Raw genomic sequence first — 14227 nt, forward strand, 5'->3', positions numbered from 1 at the left:
TAAAATGTTTTTGTGAAAGACAGTCAGTTCAAGACTAAGAGTATTTAACGACATATCTAGTGACATCTATTGGCAATTTTTCTAAAATAGGAAAATTTGAACTTCGTATATTATGACAGTTTATATGTACCACTCACCTTTAACTGAGACTTGATTAAGTATTCAATACTCAGGTATATTTATCTAAACGGCGATCTAGCGACATCTATCGGTTATTTTCATGAATTTTCGTAAAAATAGAAAAATTAAGAACTTGGTTTCTGTAAAAGGCAGTCTAATGACTCGTGAAAGACAATTTCTAGAGACCAAATAGTTTGCTTTTGTACCACATATCTATTAAAGAGACTCCGTTAAGTATTAAGAACTCAAGTATTTATGTAAACGGCGTTTCTAGCGACATCTATCGGTATTTTCATGCATTTTCTTAAAAATAAGTAAATTAAGACCTTGGCTTCTGTAAGACAGTCTATAATGAGAAATGACAGGTTATTTTCTGTAAAAGACAGTCTCTAATGACACATGACAGGTGATTTTCTATTAAAGACAGTCTCTAATGACGAATGACAGGTTCTTTTCTGTAAAAGATAGTCTCTAAAGACAAAACAGTTTGTCATTGCAACAATTCGGGTTAAATAATTCAATTGATTTTTTTATACATTTATTATATATAATCACTTGTATCTTATGATAAATCTACAAAACGTGGAATATATTTTTTATTATAAACTTTGTATGTCTGTAAAAATTGGAGTTTAACAATTTTTATCTTCTAAGTACACAAAAAACAAAAAAAATAAATATTACTTGAAATAAAATAGAATATAATATAGATGGAAGAAACAACATATACTCGTTTAATATTTGAATACTGGAGCCAGTTATACAGTGGTTGTCGATAATTTTGATCAATTTGTAAAGATTTAGAGGTTATGTCGGTTGATGTAACATCTGCTTGTCTAATATGATTTACATATGATCCATCATGTAGAGAAGAATTAATTTCTCAATCTCACAACAATTTTTGTCTTTTATAAACAGCTCGATATGTGAAAACTGTTGAGTTGTGACAAAACGAACTGGCTTCGAAAAGGATTTTGACACTTTATATATGAAATAATACCAAATTAGTGATATACAAAATTAAAATTGATAAGAATTATGTTAGTAACATACCCCTTTACACACAAATGAAGATTGTGAATCTGTGATATGGAAATTTGGACATTTTGCAGGATTGGTTACAGTATAATGATGCGAAGTGGTAACCAAAAACGAGTTTCAAAGTATTGGAATCGCTTCAAAGACTATGAGTTGGAACCCAACATAAAGGAACTGGCTAAGAACATGGTAGAGGTAATTTCCAAGATACCGGTGTCCACATTGTAAATGGAGCTATCCTCTTATTATCAGTAACCAATGAGGACGGTGCCCTGTTATTTTAATAAGACATGAAAGTGCAGTAAATCCACGAGGAAGCTGGCCATATTCGAATATGTTAATCGAAGCTAAAGTTTGGCGAATAAATATTTTTTGTAACATATTCATTTTTTCCTCCTCTTCTCTAGAACTCTTTATACCCTTTCGATCGTCAGAGTATAAGGATTTTAGTTTTCATTCTTCTTTCGTCTACTTTTTCCTCTCTTTCCGATCCTCTGATACTTCAATAATCTGCTACATTGTTTTTCCTTATCTTCCCACTTTCTATGCTACTTGTTGTAAGCATGAGTCTTCCTTTTCTTCTTTTCTTATATCTTTTTGTTTCTGTTACTTCCCTTATTATGTTTTGTGGCGTTCCTCTCTTTAACTGTCCGTACTAGTTTAAAATATTTTGTTTCCTATTGGTTTTTATAGAAACAGTTTTTAAGAAGGTCTTTCTGTTTCGATTACGACAAAATAGAGAGTTCCAGGAAACCGAAGATTCCAGAAAGTAATGAGTATATAGAAAGTCTCTAGCAGCAGGGTGATCAGTAAATAATTTGATGTCATAGTGAGTACACCGGGATAATGAACCAAACGGTGTATTTAAATAAATTAGTGCTAGTCTACAAGAATTAACGTACAGAATTTATACTGCACACAATCCCATATATCGAAAACAAAATATAAATAAATTTGGTCCTTCGAAACAGTGAGAAGAGATTTTTTATTAAATTAGTAGAGTATTAATTTGAAAAATATTGATCAAAAGATATATGTACCCAAAATATTACTGATGGTAGTAAATAATTTAAATTTTAAGTTGCGGAAGGGAGAGATAGAATGTCTTATTGTACTAACCACTTAGGGGCACGAGTATTAGACATGTTTTGAAATAATCATCCAAAAATTCAGCTGTTACTTTAATGGCAGTGTTTTTATTAATTTTGGAATAAAATAGGCGAATTTTTGAATGTTATACATAACATTAACGAAATCATGAAAAGCATGCCTGTTTGATTCTACAGGGTAATTTTTATTGTCATAATCTATTATTTGTTATGATAAACGAAATTTAGTTTTTACTAAAATAGTTTCTACGAGCAAAAGTCGATGTTTCAAACCAGATGATACACGAAGACCTTCTAATTGCCACAGTATAAGCAAAAATACACCAGAGAAGCTAAACTTGTTACCAAAAGCTAGAATAACATATTAATTCCATACTCCAACTATTAAAGATTAAAGAGAAACTGACCAACAGACCTAAAATGAAGTATGGAGGAAATTTTTTCACTGGAGAAGTTTTCTCAGGACATTTTATAGGTTTTGTTTGTTCATTATAGCATCCAAGTCCATAGATATAATAACCCATAGAATTGTCAAATTGAGTAAAAAATAATTTGTAAATAAAAAAATATAGAACAGGTTAATAAAGAATTGTAAAATTGAGTCATAGAGACTCCTGGTAATGAAACGTTTCGATATCCAAGTTACCATCTTCAGAAATAAAATTCATAATTTTTTACACATCTTTTAAAAATAAAACAAATTTTCATTTATTTCGTGAATGTTATGTCTGTTTGTTCCAGTAAATTATATTAATATAAAAAAATACAATGACTTTACGATGATTTTTTTTAATTTAATGAATTTTTCTCATTTAAAATTTTATATAAATTTGAGTAGAAACAATTTTGCCCTCAAATCGATACAATTTTTTTTACTAATTAAAAATATCACTTTTAGTTTGAAAAAAATTTAAATGACTGCGAATAACCCTGTGAAAATCAGATAAATTAAAAAAATGAATAGGCAATGTAAAAAGATAAGAAACTTTTAAAAAATCATGATAACTATTAGAAAAATGATCGAAATGAGTAAAAAAATTAAATACATGTTACGTTATTGTTTTAAAGCCCTATAATTAATTTTAATCATCCAAAAAGTGATATTTGTAAGTGAAATTAAAATTCTAATAGATATATAACGATCTACTTTACATAATTGTGATATATATATATTGAAAAGTTTTAAATTTTCTAAAATCTACAACTTCATCAAAAATTTGTTTCTATAATATTCCCTAAGTTATATCCATATATTAGAATATGCACATGGTGTACCTATTGAACCCATTTCAACATTGCTCGTACTTAATAAATGTATATTTACAATTTTTTATTATTATTATTAACTACAAATTGATTCCCGAATTTTCAAAAAATTTGGACCACAATATCAATAAGATGAAACTGGATTGGAAAGAAATAGTGGGAACACAGAATAATTCATAGCTAGAACAAATTTACTTTTACTGAAGATTTAGATCTGAACTGTACCATTTATGATTATTTATAACTTTTATTATATATAGTATATAGAGCACAAAAAAGGTATTGAAATTTTTTCTAAAAAAAAAAAAGAGAAATTTGAGATATGATGTCATAAGTACAATTTTTTTGTTTTTAAATCTCAACTATATTGATTTTGATATAAGAACAATAATAAACAAGTTTTTTTGAATAATATCTATTCAAAATAAACGAATTAACACCAAAACAAAGTTCAAGTCATAACCTACATTTTTTTACCGATTAAAAAATTTTTTAAAATATATTACCAAAAAATGTAATGATATAAAATAATTGATGCAGTCCAAATTTCGAATATATCGATATAAAAAAATGAAAAAATTTACTAGATTGGTGAGTTAAGAATCAGTCTTGCTTATAATTTTTAATCCGGTATGGTAATGTAAAATTTACACAAGAAATTTCAACTAGTGATAAAGAAATAAAATAATAAAAATATGAAAAATATAAAATATTATGAATAAATGTTTAATATAATTTTAAAACAATAATTCTTAACTAAAATACACGTTTATGGATATAAAGGTTCAAACAAGGTGAAATTTTCTTGTATAAACAGAATTTTGATTTTCTTTTCGGAAACTACACATTTTTACCTAAAAAACCATTTAGCAATCTAGAAAATTCTTTATTTTGGTGCTTAACAACATAAATCTTTTGGTGTCTCGAGATTGTTATTCCTAGACTCTGGAGATTCATAATTTTCATAACCAATCAGCAAAATTCACAACAAACCAATCAAAAGTAGTAAATATTTCTCATGTTTACTTAAATTGATCCATACAGACCAGAATTTACAACCAATGAGTCCCAAAATGGTCCAGGTGAAACCTCAGAAGACATGATACAAATTTCCACCCTAAGATCTCTGATTTTTTCTCATTTATTGACTTGTTTTGGGAATATGGGAGAAGTTATTTTCTGGAAACCACTGTACCAAAGTATATTACTGTTCTAAAATAGACTTTGGTGAAGCACGAAAGCAAAATGTGTCAGCCTGAAGTTCAATGCAACTGTAGTATCAAATAGAAAGCTGTAGATGTCGAATCAGATGTGACGAGGAGGCACTGTAAACCTTGAAGATACCCCATGTCGTCTATTCTCGTAGAAACGAAGATCTGAGCTCCCCAAAGTGTAAAAAGTACTTTAGATGTCCAATACATCTCTGATAGGGGGCACAGTAGACCTTAATGAGACCTCAGGTCACCTAGTCTTGTAGAAACGAAGATCTAAGCTCCGTAAACACCACTCCTGAGAGCTATAAGACCTTGACGTTGGTGGAGTGGCCAAGTAACTTACTCTCTTCTCGGGTCGTTTCGACGGACGGCTCAAAAAATCCGTAATCCTACGTTGTTAGCCACCGTGGCTGAATGGCTACGCGAAGCCAGTCTTGAACGGTGCCTCTGAGATACCAGGCGACCTCCCAGAGTACCTAGCCTTAGCGAGGTAATGGCGCACTGCCTCGCCGGGCAGTTATTTCGGCCCCACTCGTGGGATTCTTATGGATACCTTACTTACAAAAAAACATCGAAGAAGGAGAAATCTTTCGTCGGAGACGGAGTCATCTCTGTCTCATGACAGAAAGAGGAAAGTTATTGATGATGAGAAATGCACGTCGTCTTCTGGTGAAGACGACAAAAAAATAATTGATGAGGATGGGAAAACCGTCGAAGATGACCTCGCCCGGAAGCTCTTCGAACAGGAGCTGATACTTAAGCATAAACAAATGGTTAACAAATCTTTCTCAACGGTCAAACAGTCGACCATGGTGGAGGAAGACATAGTTGAAGAGGAGTAGGAGTCAAGCGAAGAGTTTGACTTCAGAAAGTCCGACCTATTCTCGATCCTACTCGGGATCGAGAAAAAGGTCACCAACCTTTACTGGTGCCAAAGCACCAGGACCAGGGAAAAAAAATAAAAAAAAAATCCTGGAGGGAAGAAAACTCTAGAAATGATGAGACGGCCTCATAGGCCATAATACGAATGCTCAACGAGGTCGAAGAGATCAACGCGAGCTTAAACATAAATAATGTAGAAATCAAAAGGAGGATGGGGGAAATGAGAACCCTAACAAAAAAAATTAAGACTACGGATAAAAAAAAACACATCCGAGACTAATTTAAGCGGCATAAAATGCCAAGAGTACCGTAAAGAAGCTGAAAAGCTTAAAAAAGCGGAGATTACCAAAGCAATTAAGGCAGTGCTGGAAAATGGAGGTTCCTTCAAGGAATTCAAGATAAATTTTGGGAGGACCAAGTGTTCTCCAAAACTAAGATACTCCCTATGAAGCAACAGGAGGCGGAATCCGTGAAACACGGGGACTTCGAGGTTATCGAGAATTCAGTAACCTCTCTAAGAACAAAAAAAGCCTGGAGGCATTATGTCGCCAGACTTAAAGGGGAACCAATACGATCAGCGCCATGGTCGGTGAGAACCCGGGCGAGGACACAAATGTCCTCATTCTCTGTGGGGAGGTAGCTCCCACGAGAAAAATACTAGAGTTTACCACCAAAAGCGGTGGTAATTACAACATGGTGGTACACCCAAGACCGCCAGAGACAGGAGGTAAGAGGAGGGCGAATCTGACCTGGTCAGGGCAGGAGACAGCCCCTTCGCCGAAGTACTCAAAATAATAAAGCAGAAAGTTGACGTTGAGAGCCTCAACGTCAACATCAATAAAGTTAAAAAAAAACAAACGGCGGAGACATTGTCATCCGCCTCAAAGGCAAGGGTCAGGCACAGACCCTAAAAAATGCCATAAATGATAAAATGGAGGAAGTCACTGACCTCGACCCGGCGGTCACCTCAGAGGAGGTCAAAGCTGCGGTCGAAAAACAGACCGGCCCAGCAGACCTCGTAGAGATTAAACTGTTAAGAAAGACGAAATTCGGAGGGCAGAGAGGGCTCAGAGAGCTTGTAACAATTAAAATAGGATGGTCGGCGTGTAGGGTGAGGGAGCGAATAGTCCCTCTAAGATGTTACAGATGTCTGGAATACGGACATAGTCTGGGCTCCTGTAAGGGGGAGGACAGAAGTAAACAATGTCTTAATTGTGGTGGGCTCAACCATAGAGCCCATGAATGTAATGCCGTGTCGAAGTGCATGGCCTGTAAAGTAGAAGGACATAGGATGGACACCAAGAGGTGTCCAGAATACAGAAAACTAGTCCTCGAGAAAAAGGACTAAATAAATAAAGTCTAAATCAATTAAAATGGACAATAGGTCTCTCTACAACCTCTTTGTCCAGGACCTAGTCCTTATAAGAAGGAAATTGCTAGTTTTTAATGTGTCTGTAATTGTTGTTGTTTCTAGGTTCTGGCAATATACACTGGAGGCCTATTTTAGGAAGTTTTCGTTGGTTAATCCCTATACATTCAACACGATCACCAAGTGCACCATTATGACGGCCTCGTATATCTCACCGAATATAGGTGTTAGAGAATACCAAAAGGTCATAGATAAAACATTCGAAACGGCTACCAGAAACAACGGAAGACGACCATCCATAATGGCCGGAGATATAAACGCGAAATCCGTAATATGAGGATCTCCTATATCTGATACAAAAGGACAAATGGTAGAGGAGTGGTTGACCCAAAACGATAAACAATGATGACGACGAACTCGCATTAGAAGGAGAAACCTAAGAGTTTCACCAGCGATGAGCTCGAAATAGCCATTAAGGACATAAACAAACGGTAAGGCACCAGGACCAGACGGCCTGCCAAACGAAGCTCTAAAAATCGCGGTGAAAACTAAACCGTTGCAAATGCTGAACTACCTAAACGAATTACTGGAACAACAACGGTTTCCCGACTGCTGGAAAACAGCTAAAGTTATTCTACTTCCGAAAGAGGGTAAAGACCCAAACGAGGCAGGCAGCTACCGCCACATATGCCTGATCAACTCTTTCGGAAAATTACTAGAACGCATGATTACAAATAGATTGGCTGAGAAGATCGAGAATAAAAACCTCCTATCTCCACATCAGCATGGCTTCCGACCCAAAAGATCAACGGTGTCGGCAATAAAGGAAGTTGTATACAAAACTAGCCACAAATTAGGGTGTATTTGTGGCGGTAGACATAAAGAATGCTTTCAATATCGCTAAATGGCATAGAATAGTCATGGCATTCAAGGATAATGGAATCAGCCCATACTTAACAAGATACATAAAGAACAATCTGAGCAGCAGGAGAGTGACTTCCGGCATCATTTCACACAAGTGTACGATGGGTGTTCCGTAGGGCTCGGTCCTTGGACCAGTTCTGTGGAATATTATGTATAACGGTATCCTAGATTTGGACTACGGCTCAAAGGTTTCCACTATCGCATACTTCGAAGGCAACAAAGAAAATGAGGTCAGGAACAGAGCAGAGAATACTGTAGCTCTAGCGGTCCGTTGGATAACAGCAAAAAACAGAGATACTGGTGGTGAAGGGACCCCGGAAAACAAATGGCCCCTTCAAAATGGTAGTCGAAAGACAAAGAGTCGAGGCCAAGAAGAAAATAAAATATTTGGGAGTTATCATAACTAAAAACCTCAACCTTTTGGAACACATTAAATATACGGTCGAAAAAGCCAACAAAAAGGCAACGCAATTACGGAGGCTGATGCCGAATGTAGGAGGGCCTGGCTATTGCAAGCGCAGGGTTTTGTGCCTAGTAATACACAGTGTCCTCCTGTATGCGGCGCCAGCCTGGCGCGAAGCCATGAAGATACAATCGTACAAGGAGAGATTAATGGCTGCGCAAAGAAAAGGCTTATTGATGGTCGCCGCTGCCTATAGGACCGTATCGGCCGAGGCAGTCCAGGTTATAGCAGGATTCCCACCAATTGATCTCATGATAGCTGAGAGATGCTTTCTATATAAAATAGGAGGCAGGTTAGCCGGTAATAGACGAATGGCAAGAGAAAGAACATACAAAAAGTGACAGGAGAGGTAGGATAGTCTGGAGACAAAGGCCCAGTGGACAAAAACCTTGATAAGAGATATAAGAAGCTGGGTCATGTGCAAACATAGTACCACTTCTTATTACATCACACAGGTTCTAACGGGATATGGTTCGTTCGGCACATTTACGAAAAGAATCCGTAAGACCGAGGATGACACATGTAAAACATGTAGACAAAAGGACGACCCGGCCCATGTCCTCTACGAATGTGTGAGATGGAGTGAGGAGAGAACCAGACTAAAGGAACAACTAGGACGTCTGATAGGGGGCACAGTAGACTTTAATGTGACACCAGTTCATCTAGTCTTCTAGGATTGAAAATCTAAGTTTTTTCAAGAAGTATTCAGACTGGAGTCCAACAAAAATGTGGTATTGGAAGGAAAAAAGTACTTTAGATGGTCCAAAACCTCCATGATAGGGGCACAGTAGACCTCAATGAAGCACCAGTCCTCCTAGTCTTGTAGGAGCGGCAATTGAACCTCACTGAAAGTGGTAGAGGTATTGGGGTTCATTACAACTGTCGTATTGGAAGGCGAAATGTAAAATAAATGTCCAGAACCTCTCTGATAGGGTACAGTGGAACTAAATAATACTCTAGTTTACAAGGTCTCATACGAGTGAAGATCTAACCGTTACAATTGTGGTATTGGAATACAAAGTGTAATTTGAAACTCCAAAACATCTTTGATAGGGGATATAGTGCACCTTAACGAAACAATAATTCACCTAGTCTTCTATAAGTCAAGATTCAACCTCAATGAAGCCAATATAGGTAATCGAGTCCATCAGAACTTTGGCATTGGAAAGTGAGTTGTAGATATTGATAACAGCACTGATAGGATTAAAGATCTATCCTCCTTGAAGCCGATAAAGATACTGGAATTAATCAGAATGCTGATAATACAAAATAGACCTTAAGGTTGTGGTACAATGTAACCTCTAGTTATATATCCTCTTATACCGAATTATAATTGATGTTACAGGAAATAGGAACCACCAGAATATGTACTATAAAGCAGATTGCTTATTTTAAATGTTAATTTATCAGTTTTTTTGGATTTAGTAAGATATTTTGAAAAATTCTAACATGAATTTTGCCAATTGGTTATTGTAATATTGCGATAAAATATTTACTATATTTTTCATATATTAAAAAGGACATTAAAATAGTAATTTTGAGTAAGAGTTTGAATTTAAAAAATCAAAAAATAAACAAAAAGTACAAAAAACCACTTTTAAATATAAATTATGTACAAAAATATATATATATATATATCTTTATATAATATAAAAAACTTTCAACAATTCAATTTTTATTATTTTATAAAACGGACAAGCCACAAATGAAAATACATTTTAATTAAAAGAAAAAAAATTAAATTGAGATGCGTTCCATACCGTTTGAATGAATTTCGCGGCGAGGTAAACGAAAACCTTGAAAATACTGTTTGCATACAGGAGGAAATTTAATCTTTTTTTGCTAATTCTTTAAGGACTGTTCTCGTCATTTGCCAGGTTCAACCTTTAAGACAGGAAGGAATTGATTTGATTCCTATCAAAATCAAATCAAAAATTATTACAATTATGACCAATTGTTATACTGTTACACAATGATGACAAAATTTGTTTCATCGAGTTCGAAACCCATCCATTACAGTACCAGAAGATCGTCTTCTGTAGTAATAAGCAAAACTGCTCTTGGTCTTAATTTTTTCAACACCAAGACCAGTCTCTTTACTACAGAACAAGCTTATGGTACCCATATCTTCTAGATCTAGTTGTGCAAAACCAAAACCATCCCAGTTTTGGTCTTGTTTAGATTTGAAATGATCGAAACAGAAAGTATAAACAAAAGAGATATGAACGAAGAATAGGAAGTAGGAGAGAAAAATAAATAGCAAGGTATTAGTACCAGAAGATCGTTTTCTTAAGTGAAAAATAAAACTAGCCTTGGTCTTGATTTTTTTCAACACCAGAACCAGTCTAGTTACAGTAGAACTCCAATTATCCGAACTCCGACTATCCGAATCACTTTCAGAAAAAAATTTGTCCAAAAAAAGTCTAAGTGCGCTATTATTCTTCCCTCCGCGAAGTCAGTGAAGGCACAACACGTGGTATGAGTCCCCACTCCAGTTCCGGCGCACCTGTCATTGTTTGTTTTGATTGTACATAGTCAGTGTGCTATTGACCTTGCTCGAGGACGCTACTCTTTCTACTACAATATGTATGTACAGTATAAACTTTATATAACGACGTCGGTTATAGCGACGTACCGGCTATAATGACGTGATTCTTGGAAAAAGTTTGGTTCAGTATGCTTTCTTAAAGGAAATATATCGCTTATAGCGACAGTGGATATAACGACGACATCGGTTATAATAACGTAATTTTGGGAAATTTCCCGAAGTTAAATCGGCTATAGTGACCTACAGAATGTAAACAACGTAGGCATTTCGTTGAAAGGAAGAACGCAGTCACTACTCAGTTCATTCCACGAAATTTGGAAGACCGGGTGGGGTGTTTTCTGTTGTTATTTTGTTTACTTTTCCCATCAGTTGTTCTTGTGCTTCAAAGGGCGAGCTCAGTGTCAAGTGTTCAAGATGTCCAAAAGAAAATCGTTGACAATTGAAGAAAAAGCAAACATTATTTGGAGACTGCAAGAAGGTGAGTCTAATACGATGTTATCTAAAGAGTTCGGCGTTTCCCACTCAACGATATCCACTGTGTGGGCAAACAAAGAAAAAATAAGACGTTGTTTTGAAGAGAAATCTTTTTTGGTTAAGAAAGTTAGAAGGACTCAGCACACCGATCTAGACAAAGCATTACTTCAATGGTTTAAACAGCATAGGGAGAAAAACGTTCCTATTAACGGCCCGATTTTACTTACAAAAGCACGAGAATTTTCCGTAATGCCGAACAAAGATTTCCAACCCGACCCATCGTGGGTTCAGAGATTTCGTAATCGCCATAATATCGTCTTCGCAAAAATGTCAGGTGAATCGGCAGCTGTTCCTGCAGGGGTGAAGGATCGTTGGCTTGGTAACGTTTGGCCGAAAATTCGCGAAGGCTACGTGGATGAAGAAATCTTCAACTGCGACGAAACCGGGCTATTTTACAAACTCACTCCTGACAAAACTTTCAAGTTTTTGGGCGAAAAATGCTCTGGTGGAAAACACTCGAAAGACCGTGTCACCGTTCTAGTTGCGGCTAATTTGACAGGGAGTGTTAAAAAAAAGTTAGTGGTCATCGGAAAATCAAAAAACCCGCGGTGTTTCAAAAACGTTAAGAACCTACCAGTGCAATATGAACACAACACAAGGTCATGGATGACATCCCAGTTGTTTGAAAAACTTTTGCGCGAGTGGGATGGAGAGCTAAGAAGGGAAAACAAGAAAATTTTACTCTTAGTTGATAATTGCCCAGCACATCCTCATGTGGCATCTCTAAAATGCATAAAATTAGTTTTCCTGCCAGCAAACACTACATCTGTGCTTCAACCAATGGACCAAGGGGTCATAAAGGCACTAAAAGTTAATTTCAGGAAGCTATTGGTATTGAAAATGATCGACAATATTGAACATAACGTTAATTTGCTACAAGCAATAATAATGGTCTCAAAAGCTTGGGATAGAGTGGACGGTGACACAATAAGAAATTGTTTCCGTCATGGAGGATTTCTTAGCTCTGATAACTCAGAATCCAATTCAACGTCGAATACCGAAAATCTGGCGGATTGGGCAGAAAATATTAATTTACCTCCCGAAATGGGGGTAAATATCGATTTTAATCAATATGCTGCTGTCGATGAAAACCTCGTCAGAGCTAACTGACGTCGAGATAATAGCATCAGCTTCTCACTCAAATGAAAATCATTCCTCAGAAGAAGATGAAGCGGAAGATTCAACGTCATCAGCGGAATTTCTTCCTCCTTCGGCCAGCTCTGCAATGAAGGCGATGTCAACGGTGAGAAATTTTTTTTATTTTGAGGAAGAGCCAAAGCCACACGTCAAAGATGCTCTGATGGTCGTGGAAAGAGAAATCGAAAAAATTTACTACGAAAAACACAGCGTCAAGCAAAAACTTATCACAGATTTCTTTTAGATACATAGTTTCCTTTATTTTATTCATCTATGTATATTGTTTACTTAATATCATTACACTAAATATTATATATGTATGTATATTTAATTTTAATACATGTAATGCTAAGTTTACACTTGTATTTTATTCCCTTTTTTTTATTTTATTCTCTCTTCTAAAATTTATCAATGGGGTGGTTATAACGACCACCGGTTATAACGACCAGGTTTCTCTGACCCCTTGGCGGTCGTTATAAACAATTTCTACAGTACTGTATTGTTTTTTACCATGGCTTCGAAAAGAAAACGTGTTGTGCTATCGTTAACGGACAAACTGAAAATTATAGAGCAACTCGATAAAGGTGTAACGGGTAAGAAGTTGTCTGAGATTTATGGTGTTGGAGAAGCAACAATATGTGACATTAAAAACAGTAAGTCAACACTTTTAAACTTTGTTTGGGTGTTTGAAAATGAAGATGGAAGTTCCTCCAGGAAAACAATGAAGACAGCAACCAACAAAAATTTGGAAGATGCCGTGTTTAAATGGTTTTTGCAGCAACGTTCTATGGGAAATCCGATTTCAGGTCCAATCCTTTGTGAAAAAGCCAAAATCTTAGCAGAAAAGCTTGGTTATTCATCTTTTAAGGCTAGTAACGGCTGGCTAAGGAACTTTAAATTCAGCTATGGTGTACGCGAGATTTGGCTGGTGAGAAGCTTTCAGCAGACTCTGCAGCTGCTGAAAATTTTATTGAAAAATTTAAAACTGCAGCAGAATCCTATGATCCGGAGTTTGTTTATAATGCTGATGAAACTGGCCTTGTTTGGAAAGCATTACCAAAAACCACTTTGGCTTCTAAAAGGGAATCTAGTGCCCCTGGACATAAGGTCAGTAAAGAACGTGTTACAGTGCTTAACTGTGCCAACTCCACTGGAAATCATAAACTACCACTTCTTTTGATAGGAAAATCAAAAAATCCAAGAGCATTTAAAAACGTAAAAAAACTTCCACTCTTCTACAAAAGTCAACCCAAGGCCTGGATGACTGCAGCTTTGTTTACCGAATGGTATGATGAAGTGTTTATTCCTGAAGTGAAAAAGCACCAAAAATCGGTGAGAAAAGAAGAACGCAAAACAGCTTACATTGACGGAGATGTTTGAAAAACAATGATTTTTATTTCTAAACTTGTACATAAGTACATTTTATTTATATTTAAAACATGTGAAAATATCATGTTTCTTTCATTTAATTCAATAAAAAAATAGTGCAATATCAAAACGTAGTTTTCTCTCCAATGGCAATTTTTTTAAAAAAAACTCCGATTATCCGAATATTTGATTATCCGAATGGGTCCCGGTCCCCATTAATTCGGATAATTGGAGTTCTACTGTACTAGAGAAGAA

At 35.7% G+C, this 14227-nt stretch overlaps 3 protein-coding genes across 3 annotated transcripts; all 3 read left to right on the top strand.

The window, feature by feature from the left end:
• The first annotated feature begins 8261 nt into the window (after nt 1-8261).
• Nucleotides 8262-8726, top strand: LOC130894505 (uncharacterized). Its single transcript, XM_057801387.1, has one exon. It carries the CDS (start codon nt 8262-8264, stop codon nt 8724-8726), a length of 465 nt encoding a protein of 154 aa, XP_057657370.1.
• Nucleotides 8727-11262: 2536 nt separating this feature from the next.
• On the top strand, nt 11263-13357 carry LOC130894293 (tigger transposable element-derived protein 4-like). Its single transcript, XM_057801014.1, has one exon. It carries the CDS (start codon nt 11348-11350, stop codon nt 12575-12577), a length of 1230 nt encoding a protein of 409 aa, XP_057656997.1. The 5' UTR covers nt 11263-11347; the 3' UTR covers nt 12578-13357.
• LOC130894506 (jerky protein homolog-like) lies at nt 13116-13984 on the top strand. Its single transcript, XM_057801388.1, has 2 exons — nt 13116-13472; nt 13541-13984. Exons 1-2 carry the CDS (start codon nt 13116-13118, stop codon nt 13982-13984), a joined length of 801 nt encoding a protein of 266 aa, XP_057657371.1.
• The last annotated feature ends 243 nt before the right edge of the window (nt 13985-14227 follow it).

The sequence above is a fragment of the Diorhabda carinulata genome, chromosome 5 (assembly GCF_026250575.1).
Source record: "Diorhabda carinulata isolate Delta chromosome 5, icDioCari1.1, whole genome shotgun sequence".
Lineage (NCBI taxonomy): Eukaryota > Metazoa > Arthropoda > Insecta > Coleoptera > Chrysomelidae > Diorhabda > Diorhabda carinulata.